At 50.1% G+C, this 22,340-nt stretch overlaps 1 protein-coding gene across 3 annotated transcripts in view; it reads left to right on the forward strand.

The window, feature by feature from the left end:
• BICDL1 (BICD family like cargo adaptor 1) overlaps positions 1 to 22,025 on the forward strand; it is a 136,994-nt gene extending 114,969 nt beyond the window's left edge. The window contains exons 5-11 of one of the 3 annotated variants that reach the window (XR_009181848.1): positions 4,862 to 5,041; positions 5,760 to 5,978; positions 6,517 to 6,660; positions 12,027 to 12,157; positions 17,481 to 17,601; positions 18,388 to 18,496; positions 20,488 to 20,577. Coding sequence is in view for 2 of the 3 variants with exons in the window: in XM_058281460.1 (XP_058137443.1) it covers positions 4,862 to 5,041; positions 5,760 to 5,978; positions 6,517 to 6,660; positions 12,027 to 12,157; positions 17,481 to 17,601; positions 20,488 to 20,649 (957 nt within the window). In the remaining variant the exon portion in view is untranslated. Of the gene's footprint in view, positions 1 to 4,861; positions 5,042 to 5,759; positions 5,979 to 6,516; positions 6,661 to 12,026; positions 12,158 to 17,480; positions 17,602 to 18,387; positions 18,497 to 20,487 lie in introns of all 3 variants that reach the window. The other 2 variants (XM_058281460.1, XM_058281461.1) reach the window with 2 other exon arrangements.
• The last annotated feature ends 315 nt before the right edge of the window (positions 22,026 to 22,340 follow it).

Here is a 22,340-nt window from a genome sequence, read left to right on the forward strand (position 1 = left end):
ATCAAAAGGGGGAAATATTAAGTGAAACACATTTTTTATGACAAAGAAATTTCAAAGTGAATCGGGGGAAGCAGATGTGGCTCAAATGATTGGGCTCCTGTCTACCATATGGGAGGCCCCAGATTTGGTTCCTGGGGCCTCCTAGTGAAGGTGAGCTGGCCTGTGCAGAGAGCTGGCCTACACGATGAGTTGGTCTGTGGGGTGAGCTGGCCCATGCAGAGAGCTGATGCAACAAGATGATGCAACAAAAAAGAGACACAGAGGAGAGACATGAGAGACACAATAAACCAGGATGCTGAGGTGGCTCAAGCAATTGAATGCGTCTCTTCCACATCAGAAGGTTCCAGGATTGGTTCCCAGTGCCTCCTAAAGAGAAGACAAGAAGAGAAGACAAGCAGACACAGAAGAATGCAAAGTGAACAGACATAGAGAGCAGACAACAAACACAAGCGGCAGGAGAGAGGGGATAAATTAAGTGAAAATCTTTAAAAAAAAAAAACAAAAGTGAGTTGGGAGGTCATTCTGGAGGTTATGCTTATGTAGGTCTCAGCCAGTCTTCACAAAATAAATGCCACAGTAAACAAAGCCACAAACAAAAGTGCTCCCGAGGGCCCTAGGGATGTCCAGACACCATAGGCAAGCCACACGGCCTCATGAATCAACACCCCCTCAGTGGGCTCTACTTGGGAACATAAGAAAAGCTCCTTCCCCAATAAAACAGTTATACTTAAGAATAAATCCGCTATTCATGATTCTTCTTTTATTTGAACCTATAATTTTCAATTTACTTGTTAAATATATTTCTCAGAGACGTAAAACCTTCAGACTGTTTCTGTGCCAGTGGAGCCCTGAAACCCAGGAGAAGAGTGGCCAGTCCTTCAGCCTTGCCCTGGACAACTAACAAAACAATGATGATGGACCAGCCCCACCCCAAAAGCAAGGAGTATCTTCAGCCTTTCCCCTTGCCCATAATATCTGTGTCCCTTTTTAGCCTGAAGTCATTAGAGTGAACATCATCCCAAATCCTACAAGACTGAGAAAGGAACAAAAACAAGGGGGGAGTGTAACCACTGGTTAATGCAGATTTTTTGTTATTGTAGTTGTCTTAACTGAATAACGTAACATTGATATAAAAAATAAATTTGAAAAAGGAGAGTGTGGGGGCATCCCACTGGTGAGGAGTGGAAATACTGCTGATATGCAGGCATAGCATGTTTGTGTGCGTAGTGGGTAGCAACCTGGCTTGGGATTCCACCGTTAGGGTCTCATGTGAAGAGCATAGTGATGGGGTGCTCAAATGAGAGTATGGCATTTAGCAGCCGCACTGGGGTCCTGCCCTGATACTCAGCAGTAGTAATACGTTAATAACCTCACCAGACAGAGTGCCCTGTTGCAGGCTCCATACTGAAGGGGCCAGAGAGAAGGCAGACCGGGGGTAAAGTAGAGGCAGTGAGGGACAGAACGGAGGCTCGGCCTGTAACCATATTCCTGGATTGCCATCTCTCTACCGCTGTGTCACTCCTGCCTCTGAGCCTCAGTTTTATCATCTGGATCCTGAGATGTTGGACTAGTTGATCTCTGTGGCCCTGTCAACTCTAATAATGCAGGATTATGTGAAAACCTCTGAGATAATTTAAAAATCCAGAAAGATGGTATGCAGGAAAAGTCTAAAGGGTATATAGTATATATCATATTTGGCTTCCAGAATGGAAGCTATTTGAAAAGCTCTTGAAAAGGAGTGGCTCTAAGAGATGAGCTCTTCCCAGTCTTCAGAAAGGACTGAGAAAGAATAGCTTAGTGTACAGAATGAAGGACTTAGGTTAGACAGGCAAAATATATGTAATTTCTGACCACAAGAATTAGAACTGAAACTGAACCTTTCCCTTCAGAGATCTTTAAAACGTGTTGACATCTCTGTCTATGACAGCTAAGGTGTGTGGAGAAGTGGAGGGAGCCCCAGCCCAGAGATCGTGAATTCAGTTCTGCTTCACAGTGGTTTGGGGAAAGTCACTTTTCACCTGTGGCTCAATTCCCTGCTCTGGAAATGAGGGAGATTGGCCAGATGGTGTCTAAGGCCTCTGCCAGCCGTAGGGCCTTGTCATCATAAACTGCAGTATGACACAGAGCAGGGAGAGTCCACTTGGTATTACCACCCAGATGTTATCCCAAACCCCACCCCCAGCTCCATTCCAGTCCAAATTATCCTTTCTCCTCCTTAATTTTGTCATCAAAATACAACAAACAGGGAAGCAGATGTGGCTCAACTGATAGAGCGTCTGCCTACCATAGAGGAGGTCCAGGATTCAAACCCAGTGCTTCTTGGCCTGTGTGGTGAGCTGGCCCATGCACAGTGCTGCCACGTGCAAGGAGTGCCGTGCCACGCAGGGGTGTCCCCCACATAGGGGAGACCCACGTGCAAGGAGTGTGCCTGGCAAGGAGACCCACCCCGTGTGAAAAAATCGTAGCCCGCCCAGGAGTGGCACCGCACACATGGAGAGCTGATGCAGTAAGGTAACACAACGAAAAGACACAGATTCCCTGTGCCACCAAATGCAAGCAGACACAGAAGAACACACAGCAAATGGACACAGAGCAGACTCGGGGTGGGAAGGGGGGAGCAGGAGGGGAGAGAAAAAAAAACCACAACAAACATATTAATAGTAAAGCACACAAACCTTAAGTGGACTGCTCAATGAATTTTTACAAATATATACACAGGTGTAAGCACCACCTAAGTCAAGATATAAAACATCTGCATTCCCAGAAACCTCTTTCTTGCCCCTTCCCAGTCAATACCCTGCCACTCCCTCAAAGGCAAGCCACAATTCTGACATTCATTCTTTCTATCCGTGACGTTTGGGACCTTCCTATAAATGGAATCATATTTTATGTACTTTTTTATGTCTGGCTTTTACTCATCTTTGGCCACTAGTAGTTGTGTGTACTTTTTTCATTGTTGTATAGTATTCCAGCTTATGAATATACCACAATTTATCCATCCTATTTGTATTGGCATTTGGATTAGTTCCCTTTGTGGCTAGTATGAATATTGCTGCTATAAACATCCTATGTCTTTTGTGCACATAGGCAATTATTTTTGTTGGGTCTGCACCTAAGAGTGGAATTGCTGGCTCATAGGAAAGATATATATTTAAGTTTATTAGAAACTGCCAAGCAGTTTTTCAGAGTGGCTGAACATTTCACACTCTCACCAGCAATCAGAGTCCCTTTGTTTGACATCCTTACCAACACCTGATATTATTATTAGCAGCAGCAACAACAATTTATCTATTTATTTTAGCCATTCTGGTGAAAGTCCAATGGCACATCACTTTGTGCATTTGTGTTTAATTTTTATTATGGAAAATCTCAAACTCAAAAACAGAACAGTATAATGAGACCCAACATACCCCATTGCCCTGCTCTAAAAACCATCAATCTAGGGCCAATCCTGTTCCCATCTAAGTTACATCCCCTTCCTCCTCTCATATAATTTTTAAGTAAATCCAAGAGTGTTTATATATTTTTTTTGTAAATAAAAAGTATCTCTAAAGATAAGGGCTTAAAAATATAACCACAATACTATTAATCTTTTTAAGTTAGCACTATTTCCTTAATATCATCAAGCATCCAGTCATTGTTCAAATTTTCAGTCTTATAAATGTCATAATTTTTTTCACATTTTTTGAGTCAAGATACAAATTAAAATAGACCCACACATTGCAGATAGTTGATATGTTTTTTAAGTCTGTTTTAATCTATAGGTTCTCTCTTTTTTTTTTTTTTTTTAAGATTTATTTTTTGTTTCTCTCCCCTTCCCCGCCCCCCAGTTGTCTGTTCTCTGTGTCTATTTGCTGCATCTTCTTTGTCCTCTTCTGTTGTTTTCAGCGGCATGGGAATCTGTGTCTCTTTTTGTTGCATCATCTTGTGTCAGTTCTCCATGAGTGCAGTGCCATTCCTGGGCAGACTGCACTCTCTTTTGCACTGGGCGGCACTCCTTATGGGGCACACTCCTTGCGCGTGGGGCTCCCCTACGCGGGGGACGCCCCTGCGTGGCAGGGCACTCCTTGCGTGCATCAGCACTGCGCATGGGCCAGCTCCACACGGGTCAAGGAGGCCCGAGGTTTGAACCATGGACCTCCCAAGTGGTAGGCGGACACCCTAACCACTGGGCCAAGTCCATTCCTATAGGTTCTCTCTTTATCTTTTTTCCTTGAAATTCATCTGTTGAGGAAGCTGAATTGTGTGTCCTTGCAGAGTTCCCCACAATCTGGTTTGTTTGGTGTTTTTTTTTAAAGATTTATTTATTTCTCTCCCCCCCCACACACACCCTGGTTTTCTGTTCTCTGTCTGTTTGCTGCATCTTCTTCTTTGTCTGTTTCTGTTGTTGTCAGTAGCACGGAAATCTGTGTTTCTTTTTGTTGCATCTCTTGTGTCAGCTCTCCGTGTGGGCAGCACCATTCCTGGGCAGGCTGCACTTTCTTTCGCACTGGGCGGCTCTCCTTATGGGGTGCCCTCCTTGCGCGTGGGGCTCCCCTACGTGGGGGACATGCCTGCGTGGCACAGCACTCCTTGCACACATCAGCACTGCACGTGGGCCAGCTCCACACGGGTCACAGAGGCCCGGGGTTTGAACCGCAGACCTCGCATGTGGTAAGAGGCCCTAACCACTGGGCCAAGTCCACCGCCACACAATCTGGTTTTGTTGACTGCATCCCTGGTAGAGTCTAACATGTTCCTCTCTCCTCCATATTTTTCTGTAAATTGGCAGTTGGATGTAGAAACTTGATCAGGCTTAGAGTCAGCTTTGTTTGTGTTTGTTTTTGGCAAGCCTCACCACCATTTGCTCTCTCTTTGAAAGCTGCATCAAAGCCAGCTAGAACTCCAAGAGGTGCGGCTCTCCTATCGACAACTGCAAGTGAAGGTGGAAGAACTCACTGAGGAGAGGAGTCTGCAGAGCTCTGCTGCCACCAGCACATCCCTCCTGTCAGAGATAGAGCAGAGCATGGAGGCCGAGGAGCTGGAGCAAGAGAGAGAACAGGTGTTGACATCCCTGTCACTCCCACGCTTGCCTGGGGATTGTTGGGCAGGGCCCTGGCCTTCAAGAGCCTGTCAGTTCTCCCTGTCTCTAAGTCCCTGCCATTTTAGCAGCCAACCCAGCAGGCGAGCTCCTAGGCCTGCTGGCGGGAGCTGTCTTGAAACAAGCCATGAAGAAGCAAGTCCCTGGCTCTCCATTCTCCATCTACCCTGTCCATTGAGGCATTCAGAGCAAAATTTCCAGAGGGCAGAGTGTCAGGCAGAACAAGTCCAGTTCACTGTCACTCAAGGGCCTCTTAGCAAATGCTTGTTGTCTAGGGATCGGCCTCATAACCCCTTGTATTGATAGTTCTAGAACTTTCATGGTCTCTCTTCTCTAGCCAGTTGGCTTCTTTTCATATGACACATAACTACTCATTCCCCTAATCATTTCCTGAGTCCCACGAAAGTAACAATGATTATATAAAGTAACAATGATTATATAAGCAAGTGCTTTATATGGCAAGTGGGAGGAGCCAGAGAACAGGGGAAATAAGAATTAGGAGTCTCTGTAAACATACTGGACCCCAAATAAGTATCAGTATTTCTGGGGACAGAAGAGTCGAAAACCAACTTTCTCCCAGAGCTGGTGTTTTGGGTGTCAGTAGTTTGGATTCAGATACTAAGATGATCAGGTGGATTGTTTAGAGTCCACAATCAAGAATAACCTCTCTCTGTAACAGCTGAGACTGCAGCTCTGGGAAGCCTACTGCCAGGTTCGCTATCTCTGCTCACACCTTCGAGGAAATGACAGTGCTGACTCAGCCGTGTCCACGGACTCCTCAATGGACGAGTCTTCAGAAACCTCGTCCGCCAAAGATGTGCCAGCCGGCAGCTTGCGCACTGCCCTCAGCGAGCTCAAGAGATTGATACAGAGCACTGTGGATGGCATGGAGCCCGCGGTAAGAGACTAGGACGAGAAGTGCTTTACCCAGCCCCAGGGGATCTGGCTAGTGGTAGGTTGAGGCTAACCCTGGAACCAAAACCTTTTTGAATATCTGCAGTGATTTCCTCTGAGCCCTTGTTTGTCTGAGAGCATTGAATACTGGTGATCAGGCAGAGGGGCTAAGCGCCAGGGAATAGAAAGCTCCAAAGTCATCTTCCTACAGCTAACTAGATCTCAGATGGAGTCCTTTTCCCATATAGGCATGTTCAGGCAGTGGTGGCCTTGAGTCCAAGGGATTTCCTTGGAAGCTTTGAATACAGAACTTTGTATCCAGGTAAAAACTGCAATCTATTGTTCTGTAGAATCTCTCCCCTAATTCCTTCTTTCTTCTCTCCTTTGTCTCTCTCCTTGTTCTTTCTCTCCCTCTCCTTCCCCTTCGCCCCGACCATGTGCTCGCCACCATCTCTCGCCCCCTCTTCATCGGTCCCCTCCCCATCCACCTCTTCTGCCCTCACATCTGTCTGGCTATCTGGCTCTCTTTCATTTGCCATCAGACCTCCCGGAGAATTGATGATGACTCCTTAGAAGAACAGATAAGGCAGACCAGTGAGGACTCGAGAGCCCTAAGGGAACTCATGGAGGGAGAGAGGGGTAAACTGAGGCAAAGCCTAGAAGAGCTGCAGCAACTCCACAGTCAGGTGAGCACCCCCTCCTCAGTCTGGTGCAGGGAATGTACACGTGTCCCAGGCTCTCTTGGGACCCTGGTGCGTTTCCCTGTCCACTTCTATTTGAAAAGTGACTCTCTGACAGATCCTCAGGGGACTGTGACCTGAAGTTGAGGTGAGCTGGGTGTCGTGAAGAGCGGAGCCAGTCCCCTGGTTTAGCCAAAGTAGACTGGCAGCAATAAGGGTAATTGAATCTCCAGTCCCTCCGGTGGCGCGCTGCGTTCTCCAGAACCTGAAGTCAGTCAGTGCATGCCAACCAGGTAGAGCACCCCAGCTCCCAGAAGCCTGCACGGGTTCCTCCAGCAGCTGCTGAGCTGGGAGGTTTGCAAACCAAGGAGACGTTGGTCTTTACAGATCTGTTTCCTCATTAGAAATGCCGTCACCTCTCTCAGTGGCTTTTCAGCTTTAGAACTTACTGCTGCTCTCCCTGTCCCTGTCCTGTTTGGTCACGATTTGGTCTCTTGAGAACACTGGAAAAGGATGCCGTATTCTGATCCAAAGAGCTTTAAAGGGTTTAGGAGCAGCCCCACCCAGAAAGGAGCTTCTAAAATCTATCCAGGGAGAGAGATAAAAGCTTGTCCTGTTGACCAGAGTCACAGGTAGCATTCTGTCCTGGAGGGAGACACCACACAGGGGGTTTTCAGGCCCTGCCCCCACCCAGCCTGCCCCTTTCCTTTCCTTGTCCAAAGCTATGCATCCCTTCCTGCAACACGAGATTTCTGAGAGAAGGAGCTTCAGCCTGACTTTCCTTTTAGTCATTCTTTAACTTTAAAAGAGGTTTATAGAAATACGCTCCTGTCTTTTTTGAGTCCACATCCATTAATGTTCCTAATATTATCCTCTAGGGTGATATCGGGAGATCCACGCAAAGCAAGTACTATGTTCTATGGTTGACCCGGCAATAAGGACACAGAGATGCTCTTTAAAGCTATGGCTTGTTTCTGGCAATGTACTGGGGAGTAGGGTTGGGCAGCCAAAGACATTCTTATTCTTGTTCCTAAAACCTGAGACCCTCAGGTGGTTGTTTGGCCAGATACTGGTTCAGACCTCGGGACCCACACTTCCAAACTGGAAGACAATATAATGCAGGAGAAAGTATGAATCTAAAAGTGCTTTGGATTAATAAAAGTTTTTCAAATTTATTTTCAAGCCTATTAAACCTCTTGAGAGGTGCTTCTGCTTGTCAGCTCTTGGATGTTAGCTGTTTTTTTTTTGCTCTGTTTTGTTTTGGGTTTTCTTGCTTCTCTGAATTATAAAACAAGAAACTCTCCAGAGACATTGTTTCATTCATTAACAAGCAAAATGTAGGTTGTGTGAGTGTGGTGTGGACTATTTAGGAAGTCGTGCCAGCTGATGATTGGCGTAGGCCAGTTCCAGCGGATTCCCTTTCACCTGGTTCATCAGGCAGGTGGTCCCCCGGGCTTCTCCTGCAGGCCCTCTCTTACCAAGCGCTCCTCAAGGCAGAAAACCTCTCAGCCAAACTGCATCCATCAAAAACAGCTGCAGGTAGTAACCCTGACTGTCACATCCAAGGCAGCGGCATGCAGATTAAGTTCCAGAATGGCAGTGGAAGTTCCAGGCTCCACAGCAGGCCTGAAGTCCCACCTGCAGAGCGAATTCAGCATCCATTGAGCACTTGACCTCAACCCTCAAGAGGAACAAGATGGGTCTAACGGGGTCCCTTCACTCCAGGAACTCTCACAAGTGAGGGGACTCAGACCATCTTCCTACTGGCTTAGAGGGCAGTGCCCAGAGAAGGCTATGGAGAACCAAGGTTCCATCAAACAGCTCCTTGACTTGGCTTCAGACCCCATCTGATGACCCAGCTTCTAGCCTACCGCTTTCCTACCTAAGAGTATTCTCTTGCCTGGAAATAGGCCAGAGGTGCAGGTGTGAGACCCGGCGGGCAAGGTGACTGGCAGTGTCTACCCCTGAAGAAGCCTACCCATATTGTACAATAATAGAGAGCCCTGGCTTAATTTTACTGTTACTTAGCTGTTTGAGACAAAAACCATAGCCAGACCTTAGAGCACATGGGTTTAGAGAGCTCATGTCCCCAGCACCATGCTCCCCACACCCTCTGTCTGTACCAGTGACAAGGAACTGTCCCTCTCCCCCAAGCACAAACGTTCTCCAGCTGTGCTCTTTGCCCTACCCCTCGTATGGCTGGTATGTATAGAGCAGCTGCTGGCTGAGGCAGGTCTCTGTACCCAAGTCTGTAGCAATATGAAAACCAGTTATCTGTGAGGTCCCTCAGCCAGTAAACCTGTTTGCAGGACTCAGTAAGGAGCACAGTCCCAGTTCTGTTATTTGAATCCTTTATGCTTGACCAGAGTGGGTGCTGTGTATTCCAGAAAGGGGCATAGAAACATGGGAGCACATGTCCTGGTGGCCCTGGAGACCTTCACTAACTAGAGCTTGGTAAGGCATCCTCTGTAAAATCTCAGTGCATTCCCTTTCCTCCACTCTCCTATTTCAGACTTTCATTTTTCCACACTCTGACTTTGGTGTCAATTCCCAAATTATCTAGCTGCCTTCCCCTAGCCTGCCTACCCTCCAGTAGATATGAATTGGTCTTCCCGCAGACTTGCAATTGGGATGTCCCTTAGATGGTAATGGGAAGCCTCTAGCCTTCATGGCTGCCTTCTAGCCGTCCAGCCTTCTTTCCTTTTTCCCATCTCACGCCCTCTGCTATAGCAGAGTTGAACAAAGGATGCAGAAGGGGGATGGCAAACATTCCCCGTGCTGTCCCACACCTGGGTCTTTTCTCTGGCTCTTCTCTCTGCATAGAAGACCCTTCTTTCCCATCTACACATATCTCAACTCTACTCAGCCTACAAGTTCCTGATAAGGTGTCACTTCCTCCTTGAAACGCCATGATTTATTTCCTCACAGAGCACTCTCTGACTGCTTTGTCATGGTTACCCTTGTTCACAGCTCATCTTCCCAATTAAACCCTAGACCCCGGAAGAGAAGCTCAGGGTCTGCCTGATCTTTGCTTCTTCTGCAGCAGCTAGCGTGGCACCTTACCTAGTATAGGCACTCAAAAGAGACTTAGGTGTGACTTTGAGGTGTTTTCTTTAGTGAGGTGTCACCCACCTCATTTGGGAAAAGTGGACTCAGGGGAGGAAGTACTTAGTGTATAAACAAGCCGGCTGAGTCCTCATGCCAGCCCTCACCAGGCAGCTCTAGCCCAGAAAGAGGGAGGAGAGTCAAGAGCTGACCCTCACCTGCCAGGCACTGTGCTGGACCCCGGACTCCTTATCTTGTTTGAGCTTCATAGCAACCTGAGGCAGGGAAGAGTTGGTTTTATGCCTACTTTTTATGAAAGGCTTAAAGAGAGATTAGGTCACTTGTCACTTCTTAGGCAGATGGCTGGTAGGGCTCTACCTCTACTGGGTTTTCCAGGTCAAAATTAAAAATTCTTCCAGAGTTTTAATCTGGAGTATGTTAAATGTCAGCATCTCCTGTCTGGCATGTAGTTTTACCTGTCCCTTACCCAACTGGCAGAACACCTGCTGGCCCACGGCTGTGCTGAGGCCATGGCCAGACTCTTCTGGTCTGAGGAGGTCTGGCTCTCTCTGCCCAGTGTTTTCTAGTCCTAGAGTCTGGGCCCACCAGGCTGTAGAACCTGCTCATAAACAGGGTGAGGCTTGCTGCCTGCTGCCTGGTTAGCCTCAGGCACTGCATGCCACTGCCTCTGCAGATGCTCAGGTCGTAAGTCTCTCCCCACCTTTCTCACCCTCTGCCTTGGAGCTTTCCCTGCCACGGCAGCTGCTGCTTTGGGTTGTTCTCAGCACAGAGCACCAGGCCCTGACCTCCCCATTTCCTCCCTGAGAGTACAAAAGCCATTGCCCATGGTGGCAATCTGTTGTCCTCCCATCCTCGTCCTTGTGAGCTGTCCTCTGAATTCCCCCAGGTGGCTGCTAGCCCAGGGGCTGGCCGCTCTGCTGTTTTCAGTCTGGTCAGAATTTGACCTGGGACTTCAAGAGCAGAGACGGGTACACTGAAAGGTGACATTTATTCCCTTGTGGGAGGGAGGCAGACTTGTATGAATGGAGCCTCCCTTGCAGGAAAATCGTGTGTAATATCTAACAAGAGTCAGTGTTCCGTACCCTTACTCACGTCTGATCTGATCCCCTGTAAGCAGATGGAACTCCCACCCCTCCACTCATTCAGCAAATACTTGGTGAAACTCTACCTGGCATGGTTTCTGGTTACAAACAATAGAAACTTACTCTGCTTAACTTAACCAGGAAGAGGATGTATTGGAATTAAATCTGGTTGTTTACAGAATCGACAGGAGGACCAGTGAACAGGGCCCATGTAAATAATCTCCCAATGACCAGGTTAGGGTGTGTTTCTGTGTCTGTGTGTGTGACAGGTAAGACTGGGTTGTATTTCCAGTTTGCCCAGGAAAGGAAATGTCCTGTCTCCCACCAAGACTCATACAACCAGAATGCTCCCAAAACAGGGAGGGATTTTGGATGGCAAGTAGCAAAAATAAATAAATAACAAATGTCAACTGCACAAGTGTATGGGGATTAGCACTGCCAACACGATACACAGCCAGGCTCTGGGATTGCAGGTAGAGAAGGCACGGTTCCTGCCATCTCTGTGCTCGTGGTGAAAAGGGGGTGACTGTACACTGGGAAGGGGTGAGAGGGACACCTCACTCCCAAAGGATGGCTCGCAGGTTTGCCAGGAGAACTTGAGCAGGCAATGGGGCCATTCCTGAAGGCATGGACCACAAAAAGGTAACAGAAGTGAATGATGACATCATTTAGGTTTCTAAGTTCCAGTTGGCTTTGACCTGGGGAGCCTAATGAAAAAAAATGAAAGAACCAGACTGCACCAAGTGCTGCCACAGAGCTGAGATGGGAATAAGGTCCAGGCTTTGGGATCACAGGGCCCTGGTGATAACAGCTCTTAGTGTCGAGTGGGAGATGCCTGCAAACAAAACTTGAGTCCCTGGCCCCCAAAACGTGTTTCGGAGCATTGACAGATTCCTGGTGGTCTTTTCCTAGTTTCCTGGGAGGGCCTTGGAATGAAGGGGTGGTGTGGTGAGGTGTGCTGGGCCCAAGGGGGATCCAGTGCCAGGGCTGCCTCTTCCCCAGGCCTCTTGACGCTGAGCTCAAGCGTAGCAGGTGGCATCCTTCTTCAGGCGACGCTTCCGGAAGCACAGAAACTTCATGAGTGGGGAGCTCCCAGTCTGCACTCCACACATACCCTCCGGGCCTGCTTGGGTTTTCTTCTTCCTTTTTCCCTCTTGGAGGGGAAACACTCCAGCTGACAGGCAGTGACATCATCACGGTCACTCTGCTTTGGTCCCTGTTCAGGTGACACTGCTGAGTGTGGAGATGACTGCACTGAAGGAGGAGAGAGACCGACTCAGAGTGACCTCTGAGGACAAGGAGCCAAAGGAGCAGCTTCAGAAGGCCATCAGAGACCGGGACGAGGCCATTGCAAAGTGAGTGCAGAGAGCCTCGCTTAATTTATTTTTTAGTTCCAAAAGTAACATGGGAACATATGCTTGATTTTTAAAATTAATTCATACATAAGAATACAGGGGTAAAAAGAGTTTCCCTGCTCCCCACACTCACCCGCGTTCCTGGCCTTCATCCAGATGGGCACCACTGCCGAACACTGAGTGTGCACTCTCCGTGGAGCATTTTCCCACACATGGAGACATCTATTCAATACAGTCGTGGGTGGTTGTTTTTTTAACACATTGGGGGCTATTCTGCATGGCTTGCTTTTTTCCACTTAAGGTATTTTGGCTTTCCAGTTTGATTATATTTATTTGCCTTGTCTTTTTTACTTTTATTAACTTTTATTATTATGGACATTTTTAAGCAGATACAAAAGAGGAAACAGAGGTGAACCCCTGTCTACTCATCCCTCAGCTTAACAGTAATCAACATATGACTAGTCCTATTTACCCATAGCCCCACTCTTCACCTCACCACTGGATTATGCTAAATCACAAGCAAGCATATCATATCACTCATAAACATTTCAGGATATATTACTATAAATAAAGAGTCTTTTTTTAAAAAAATACAACCACAATAGAAATATCACACTTGAAAAAAATGTACCGTCATTTCTTAATATCAACTAGTATCCAGTCAGTGTTGTGATTTCCCCAGTTTTCCTATAAATGTCCTTTTTTAGAAATAGTTTTCAGATAATTTTGTTTTACTTCTCAGTGGTTTACCACCCTTTTTGTCCTTTTTGGTGGGAGCATTTTGGTTAAAATGTATCATCAATTTTTTTTTTTAAGATTTATTTTTTATTTTTATTTCTCTCATCTCTTCCCCCCAGTTGTCTGCTCTCTATGTCCATTCACTGTGTGTTCTTCTGTGACCTCTTGTATTCTTGTCAGCTGCACACAGCTGCATCTGTGTCTCTTTTCGTTGCATCATCTTGCTGCATCAGCTCCCTGTGTATGCGGCCCCATTCCTGGGCAGGCTGCACTTTTTTCATGTGGGGCAACTCTCCTTACAGGGTGCACTCCTCGTGCCTGGGGCTCCCCTACGCAGGGGTCACCCCTTATGGCACGGCACTCCTTGTGCACATCAGCACTGCACTTGGGCCAGCTTTACCACACAGGTCAGGAGGCCCTGGGTTTGAACCTTGGACCTCCCATGTGGTAGGCACATGCTCTATTCATTGAGCCAAATCCGCTTCCCTCATCAGTTTTTTAAATCTTGGTTTAACACCTTGTGATATAGTGGCTCAGAAGTCTGGTTGTAAGTTTGCTTTATTGTTGTTGGTTTGTTTTTTTGTTTTTAATCTTGTTGTGGTAATGTATACCCATAAACATCCTTTTTTAGTTGGTTAGAATCAGACTCCAAAGTCCACATACTTCATTTGATTGATACATATCATCAATCTATAATACTCGATTTTTATTTTTCTTATTGCTATTTATTGAAGAAATCAAGTCATTTGTCTCAGAGTTTTCCACATTCTGGATTTGACTGCATTCCTATGCTATCATTTAACATGTTCCTCTGCCCCTGTATATCCTGTAAAATAGGTCATTTTTTTTTAATAATTTGGGGGTTTTCTTCAATAGAGAAGAAATGCATAAATGTATTCTTATACATTCAAAAACATTGGAAATACATATGGCAAAAAAACATATTTACATATTCCCCATCTCCCTGTAATTTTTTTTTTATCAGTCACTCAGGCAACCCCTATTCACTGAGGGACAGGAGATAAAAGGTACAAAAAATGCATCTGCTTCTGACAAGCTGGTGACACGTAACGTCTGTATATCAGTTTCCTGTTTACAAAGCACTTTCATGCTTTCATCCTCACAGCCTGAGTGAGAAGTAGGAATTTTTATCCCAATTTTAATCCCAGTTTTACAGAAGAAGAAACTGAGATAGACTTTCCTGAGAGTCACAGCCAGTAGTGATTCGCTGGACTTCAGCTCAGGCCTTCTGGTTCCAGTCCACATCCTTTCTCCTGTACCATATTGCTGCTTCTTGGGAAGCTAAGATGAGTTGATTTTCAATCATTTGTAAATAAGATACCCTATGCCTTTTTTGAAAACATATGACACAAACTTTAATTTCTGATTTTAAAATTCCCACCACTAACCTTCCCCCTGCTCACTTCCACACTCTTGCTCTCCCTTCTTTTCTCTTTAATCATCTTCATCAGCTCCATTTCGGTTATCTATGAATTTCAAGTTTGTTTTAGGAATTATACGGAGTGAGACTCACATCTCTGTATCTTTGGCTCATGGGTTCCTGAGATACTAGTATATCCTTGAATAGCAGTATGATAGAAGGGATGGGGGAGGGAGGGACACACCATTATGAACAACAGAGGGTGAAACTGTGAGACAATTAGGGGATAAAATGCCAAATAAAGTGCTAATTATAGAAGCCCATGGAGAATAAAAAGCAAAAATGGGGAGCAGATGTGCCTCAAGAAGTTGAGCACCTGCCCCTCACACGGGAGGTCCCAGGTTCCGATCCCGGTGCCTCCTGAAAAAAACAAAAACAAAAAGCAAAACAAATGAGAAAGCCAACTCAGGGAAGCCAATATGACTCTGGCTGAGCACTGACTTTCAGCCCCTGGTACCTCAATTAAAAAAAAAAAAAAAAGGCAAAAATACCAGCTGGTAGAGTTGAGGCAGCCACCCTGGGAGGAACTGGCAGGAACCTCAAGTCATGTCCCAAACCTTTCCCTGAGGCCTCAGAGGAGAAGGGTTGACAGCTGAGGAAACAAGCCAGTCCACCTCGCCTGGCAGCAGGGCTTGTGCTGGAACCTCCCGCCACAGGCAGGCATGTCTGGTAGGCTGCCCCTGGCACAGAGCCACAGGGCCTCTGTAACCCCCAAGCCTGGGGCTGAATGCTTTCACCACGCACTGCTTCAGTATGGAAAGTAGGAGAAATAACCAGAGAGCCAGAGTCCAAGAGAGAAGAAACAAGTTGTCCAGTTGCCTTACCCTTTAAAAAAGTGGAATCTGTCACTGCCACCTGGGTGAGAAAAGAGGGCCCCAATCTGCATGCTCTTGCCTGCCAGCAGAGAGGGCACAGTTAGCCACCTGGATTCTGGCTGATCAGGCTGGCAAATTCTCTCTGGAGGCGTCGCCTCAGCAAGGAGAGCTCTGAAATGAGGCTCTGTCCTTCCTGGACCCCTGAAGAAGAGTAAGGGAGCAGCCTGGGAGTATTAGATCACCGCAGAAAGACAGTTCTTTTTCTGTACCTTAGAAACTTGGTACAGAACTTGGTATACAAAAATTGAGAGAGTAGACCTAAGTAGTCATTAAAGTCCACATTTGTGCAGGACTTGAGTTTTACAAGATACCGTCACATGCATCACCTCTGGTTCTGGATCCTGGCTGCACATTAGAATCATCTAGAAATCTGCTGCCCTCCCTCCAGATGTCACGGCCCTCCCCATAACAATTCTTACTACTCGCCTCTCTGCCCTGCGATTCTAGCGTGTTCTCAAAGCTGAGAACCTCCAGGAAATACAGCTTCCCTCTCTTTCCTGGGCTGCAGGAACCTTAAGGTGAACCTTAGCTTGTACAGTAGAGTTTCGGCGAAGTAACTTTTATCTTCTCACAGATGAAAGGCTCCCACTAAAAGCAAAACAAATCGGGAGCTCACAATCTGACTTAGAAAAACAAAAAGCAGAGTTCCTCGTTTCATTTAAATAAGTGATTCTGCTAGCCTTTTGAAATATTCCTTTTGAAAAATGTGATTAATCATCAGTGACTTGTGTAGCTTTGCTTTCCCTGTCTGCAGTGTCTCCTGAATGGCAAGCACTAAGATTCCTTAGTAAACGCAAATTCCCGAAGGTGCAGTCTGAGGCGGGGACACGAGCCTGAGCCGGGCAAGCTGCGCCCTGCCTCGGGGGCTCGCGGGAAGAAGGGGGATGCCCCAGGCCGGGGTCCACGCACCTGCTGCGGGGCTGCGCCCCTTTGGCCCCCCGCGGCGTTAGCGGCGCCTCCGAGTCGACCGGATGCGTGTGGCGCCACCTACCGGCAGATGCCTGGAAGCGCCTGCAGCTACGGCCGCCGGGAGGCGCCGGGGATTTGTTCCGACGGTCAGGGACCGCGGGAGGGGCAGGGACGGGGCGTCCATGGCAACCGAGGCCACGCGGCGACTTCCGCCGCCCGCCGCCAGCCAATAGCAGCGGGTGTGACGGCGGCGGCCTGCGGCACCTGCGGCCCCGGCGCCCATTGGCGAGGCGCGGGCGCCAGCGCGGCAGCCGCAGTGCGGAGCTGGGCGCCGCGCCCCGCAGACGGGCGGGGTGTCGGGGAGGTGACGGTGGACTTGAGGCCAGGTGGGGAGTGCTAGTCGCGGAGGAGCCCCATGGCTTCACAAACGCCCCCCCCCTCCTGCAGCCGCGCTCCTCGAGCTGCGCTCAGGCTGTGCAGGGGGCGAGGACGCAGTGGGCCCTGGGCAACGCCGACACTTTAGTTTGTCCTTTCCAGCACCGGAGGTTGGAAAGGTCATGAAGGTAAGGGCCAAATCATGTTTTGGCATCTGGGCAAAGCCCCTCACATTTTTTATCCCATTCTGCCCTGGGGGGGAAAAAAACAAAACAAAAAACCTTTTCTTTTCCATTGAACAACTGATTTAGGAATGTTGGGGAAGACAAAGTAATAGGTGTGACATACACAAAATGTGAAGATGCAAATTGCAAAAATGTGTGGGATGGGTTACCTCTCCATGTTCATCACCCAGTGTAACCAGTTTAGATGTTTTGTATCTGTCTTTCAAATACACAGGCAGTTTTTCTTTTGCAAAACTGGTGTGTTAGACCTCGTATTTTAGCGCTTGTCTACGTTCAGCAATACGTCGTGAACGTTTCCCCACTGTCAGTAAATACCCTGCATTCCATCGTGAATGTACTGAACCTGTGCCCTGAGTTTTGGAACTGTCGTGAGCTCCACTGTGTGGCTGTGTTGAGCATATCTTTGGGCTGTGTGAGGCCTTTGACCAACAGTGGGTTCCAGTCCTGACTCAGGTATCATCCTCTTTAAACCACTCGGAGTCTGTTTCCTCATTCGTGACATGGGGATGACAATCCCTTCACCTGCAGCCTGGTTATGAAAATTGTGAGGATGTCAAAGCATGTTGCCAACTTTCCAGCTCTCTCTAAGTAACATGAGAGTTGCTGTTACACTTACAATTACTTTGTGAGTTTGGGGTCAGGGCCAGTTCCCTCATCCTGTGGAATTCACATGCCCAAAGTAAAGAGCCCCGTGCCTCTGGAACAGCTCTCCATGCTTGTCCTGGCTTGTCTGTCTGCAGGAAGAATGCTGTGGAGCTGGAACTCGCCAAGTGCAAGATGGACATGATGTCTCTGAATAGCCAGCTGCTGGATGCCATTCAGCAGAAACTGAACCTCTCGCAGCAGCTCGAGGCCTGGCAGGTAAATGAGCTCCCGAAGCCCCAGGGCGAGAGAAGACGGGCCACCGCCGGGAGGAATCTCTGAACCCAGGCGGGGTGTAAGGAGAGTTTGTTGTGGGAGGATCCCATGCAGCTAGGTGATTAGCAGCTGTGGTCTTCACCTGCTGAAACCTAGCGCTCCCCCGGCCCTGGGGAGAACGCCTGAGGACACTGGCAGGAGCAGCAGACCCTGGGCTGGGGGCTGTAGTGGCCACCAGACTTGGGGCTGGGGCCTCCTTGGGCTGGTCATCTTGGCTTTGCTTCAGCTCGACAGAGAGAAGCAGCTGCTCACATGGAGGGCCACAAAGCCCTAAATAAAGTCCACAGCTGGATGTGGCTCAGCAGCCCGCAGGCAGCTGGCAGCTGCTGCCCTGCCCATTCTCAGAGGCCAGCTTCCTTCTCCCAGAGAGCACTGCGCTGGCACAGGCTCTGGGGAAAGCGAGTCAGTGCGCCCGTCCCTGTCTAGGATCACCTCATTCAGGGTCCAGCCAAGCTGGGGCTCCCCCGGGGCCAGGGCTCTGGCTTCTTATGGGTGAGCTGGAGATGGTGGTGGTGTGGACATGGGCGCACCCATTTGTGTCTCTCCCTAAGAAATCCTAGACAGATGAGAAGCCGCCTGGCGGCTCCACAGGACGAGCCCCGCCACTGAGGACAGAATGGCGGTGACTGCTCCTGGTTTGGGTCCCGCAGCCCACCCTTCGGGCTGGCAGCAGGAGCCCCCCTTCCACGGCTTACCTCCCTGTTCTTCTCTCTTCTCTCCTGGCTGCAGTTTGCTTCCTCAGGGCTTTTTACTATCTGGCTCCTTTGGTTTCTGATCTAGTGGCCTTTCTCAGTTCCCGAATCAACAGCTTTAGTTGTACACCCCTCCTGCCTTCGAGGTGAGATTGAGCCCCGCGTCCCACCCACCCCCCAGTGCCATCACAGTCCTACGCCTGCCACCTCCCCTCATGGCCCACCATGTTGTGTGTGCCGGAGCCTGTGGCATCTCCGTGCAGTGTGACGTGCCACCCAAACCCAGTCACCGTGCCCCCATCATCGTCATGTCACGTGAGCTCCAGCTCTGACGGGCCCACACCTGGTTTCCTGGTGCCACCTTCACATGGGTGACTGTCTCGTCCAGAGGCAGTGCTAGGCATGAATGAGCAGCTCACGCATGCATGTGTGTGACGCTTTACAATTCTCTATTTCATGGAATTACCTTGATGAACTTGATTACTCCAAGTGTAAAAGACGCAGTTTGCAGTATGCCAAGAGAAAACGTTGGTGGCTATGAAAGGATTTTCTCCTGAAGGGCCTTAAATAGTCCTGTCGCATTTAATAACAGAGTTTATTGAGCATGTGCTGAGGGCAGGGCGCTGGGCTGAGGAGTCCATGCTGGGAGCTCCTTGGAAGGGGTGACCATGTCTCCTACTCCTTTGTGTCAGCAAACCCCCAGCACGGAGTCAGATCTGAAGGGAGGAATGGAAAAGAGGGAAGGGGGGAAAGAGGAGGAGGAGGGGTAGCAGGAAGTTGAAGATGAAGAGGATGGAGAGGAGAGGAAGGCAGGAGAGCAGCACACAATGGAGGGAGTAGGAATGAAAAAGAATGGCGAGGAAAGGAGGGGCCGAGAGAGCACCACCTCGCCATGACCTGGTGCCACATCATCAAAGTCCCTTTGCTTCAAGCGATGACCAGTAGTGAGGCCTGGGTGAGGCCTGTAGGAGGCGATGGACACAGCTGGTCGGGAGAGGTGCTTCCGGCAGCCCTGAAAGGGAGTCCCCACCCCAATCACCCCAATGCAGGCCCCCAGCCACGCTTGGGCAGGAGCAGCTGACTTGCCTCTTGTTTCAGCCAAAGGCTCCAGGTCTTTTTACCAGGGCGTCCCAAAGAGTCGTCCCAAAGAGTCCACCCGTCCCAAAGAGTCCACCCGGCTCAGGGATGCAGGAAATGAGCAGGTGCAGCTGTTAGACAGGGCTGCTTACATTTCTAAACCAGTCATTTTCAAGCTTTTAGTGGCAGAACTCCTTTGTCAAATGGAGTCTCACACAGAATCGGAATCTAGCACCTAGGATGGAAAAGATAAGAGCTGCTCTGTGGCATGAAAGTGCTCTTCTCTAAAACAAGGAAAACCTCTTCTAGGCAGTTTTAACAAATTGGAGGGACAAAAGGCCTAGCCCAGTGACAAAGCCAAAGGAAGAAATGGGCCTAAACCGCTGTAAGACAACCCCATGAGGACATTGCCGCCCTGTGGCCTCTGCCACGGATGGGAGCCTGGCTGGTGGCTGGGGCTGAAAGAGGGTGGTAGGTGGGGGCAGGGGCCACACCCAGAGCCTCCCGTCTCCCTGACGTGGGGGGACCACCTGCAGCTGAGTCTGGAAATAGGTTGGAAGAGAAAAAAGGGCAGGAGAAGCTCCCCTGAGGCCAGGTCGCTGGGCCAGAGAATTGGCAGCCTGCGGTCCCCGTGGGGCCTGGGGTGGGGCAGGGTGATATAAACAAACTGAGGCAGGCAGGCAGGGCAGAGGGTGGGCACCGCTGAGGCTGAGCGCCGTGCCGGGGCCCCCAGCCTGGGCAGGCCTCTCCTTGCGCAGAGTGGGGGAGACAGGCAAGTACCTGCTGACAGTTCTCCAGGCCCGTAGGAACAGACCACCCGAGGGGTCCATCGAGGCGATATGGGGGTCAACACTAGCAAGGAGACCCCGGTCCCAGCCCCGAGGAGACTGTGTGTGTGCCAGCATCCCGCCCCACCTCGCTTTCTTGGTCCAGGCCACCCTGCAGCCGCTGCCCACTCATCTCATCACTCATCCTCATGTCATGTCCTGCCAGCGTGTGCCACCCCCCTGCCCACCCCAGCCCCGAGCCCCTGCTCACCTGCTCCCTCTTCCTCCTGCAGGATGACATGCACAGGGTCATTGACCGGCAGCTGATGGACACACACCTGAAGGAACGGAGCCAGCCTGCTTCTGCCTTCTCCAGGGGCCATGGAGCAGGGCGAGGGGATGAGCCCAGCACAGCCGAAGGCAAACGGCTCTTCTCATTCTTCAGGAAAATTTAAGTTGGGAGGAGTCAAGCCACCAAGGATGGGTAGACTAGAGGCGGCTGAAAAGGGGGTGCAGGCAAAGGCCCAGCGCAGTTTCCACCTGAGGGCTTCTGTGCATGGCCGGGGGCCTCAGCAGCCGCCCAGCACCCTCAGGAGGGTCCCAGCTCTCTGTCGCTGGGGGGGGAGACGTGGGGGCAGACGTAAGGCTTGCCTTGGCCTCTGAAAGCCGCCCTCAACCGAGGCCCAGGCGGGAACACTCTCCCCACGTTGAGCAGGAGCCCCTCAGCTGGGCTCTGCCTTCCGGACCCAGCTGAGGGTTCCCGCTCCCCTCCTACCCCCCCAACCCCTCAGGGGCTCCAGTGCCCAAGCCCCAGGCACTGCTGCCCACTCTTGTTTTGGCATATGGGAGAATAAGACAAAGTGGAGGCCCGTCTCTGCATGCCTCAGGAGGCTGCGGCCCCTCCCCAGCTGGCCAGAGCCTTGGAGGCTTAATCCTACAAGGCCCCAGGCCCAGGCCTGAGCCGCGTTCCCTCCCCAGGAGCACAGGAAGGAGGCAGCCCTCACCCGGCGGCGTGCAGCCTCCAGCAGGGCCTCGGCGCTGGGGCTCTGCTCTCCATCAGCCACAGGGGCCGCCATCCAGGCTGGGTTGAGGCAGGCCTTCCCCTGGAGCCCAGGAAGGACAAAGGGCCTGCTCCTGGTGGCCTCTGCTGTCCCTCCCCAGCCTCTTCCAGTAGTCCTGACCTCCAGTTGGGGTGGGCTAGGTAGTGTTCTCTCCAGGCTTTAGCCATCCAGCCCTTTCCCTTCCACGGGCCCAGGGCAGGGAGCGGGCCTCAGCCTCCTCCCTCAGCCTCCCTGCCTCCCTCTTGTAGACAACTTCCGGGCCCAGCCAAGCAAGGCTAGGCCCCATTATGGCCCCAGAGGGGTCTGTAGTCAGCCACCTCCACTGAGAGGGCAGCACCGGCCCCAGGGTGGACGGGGCACTGTGTCAAAGCCCTGCGGCTCCAGGTACTGCCCAGCAGGCTGCGGAAGGAACAGCCCTGCGACCTGCTGCTTCTGCTCCTCAGCAGCCACACCACCTTCTCCGCTGAGGCCCTACTCAGTTCCCAGAGGCTCCGCGGGCCGAGCCAGCCTGCAAGCTGCTTGAGGAGGGACTCAGAATCCCTCAGTCTCACGGGAAAAGCACAGCAGGGATGAGTGGAAAGAATGTACCTATAGATATGTACATACCATAGTGCTGTAATTTTTGTATGTAGCAATCATGTAAATACATGTATGGATTTTATAATATACATATTCTATATAAATCTATAAAGGCATATTTTTAGAAAAACAGCACACCACTGCTTCTTTTGAAAATAGTCTGAATAAGAATAAAATGAATTTCTACAGAGCTTCCTGCCTCAGTCACTGGGTACGCAGAGGGACTGGTGGGCAGAATACAGCTTACCTTTCAGCACCACTGCTGGCTGAAGATGACCCCCACGCTGGGCAGGGGCCCTCATTCCTTGGATCCCAGTCACTGAATCTGGCCAGGAAGAGGCACCTGTCCCTGCAGGGGAGACGTCCTGCCCCGCCACCCTCCCTGTCAGGGACAACTGCTTTGGGAGCAGTGGTGGAAGCTGGTGGAAGTGGTGGCCCCTGGGCTCCCAGCCAGCGCCTACAGCGTGCCCACCCTCTGGGGAACCGTCAGCTCTGCTTCCCACACC

Source organism: Dasypus novemcinctus, chromosome 19 (genome assembly GCF_030445035.2).
Source record: "Dasypus novemcinctus isolate mDasNov1 chromosome 19, mDasNov1.1.hap2, whole genome shotgun sequence".
Lineage (NCBI taxonomy): Eukaryota > Metazoa > Chordata > Mammalia > Cingulata > Dasypodidae > Dasypus > Dasypus novemcinctus.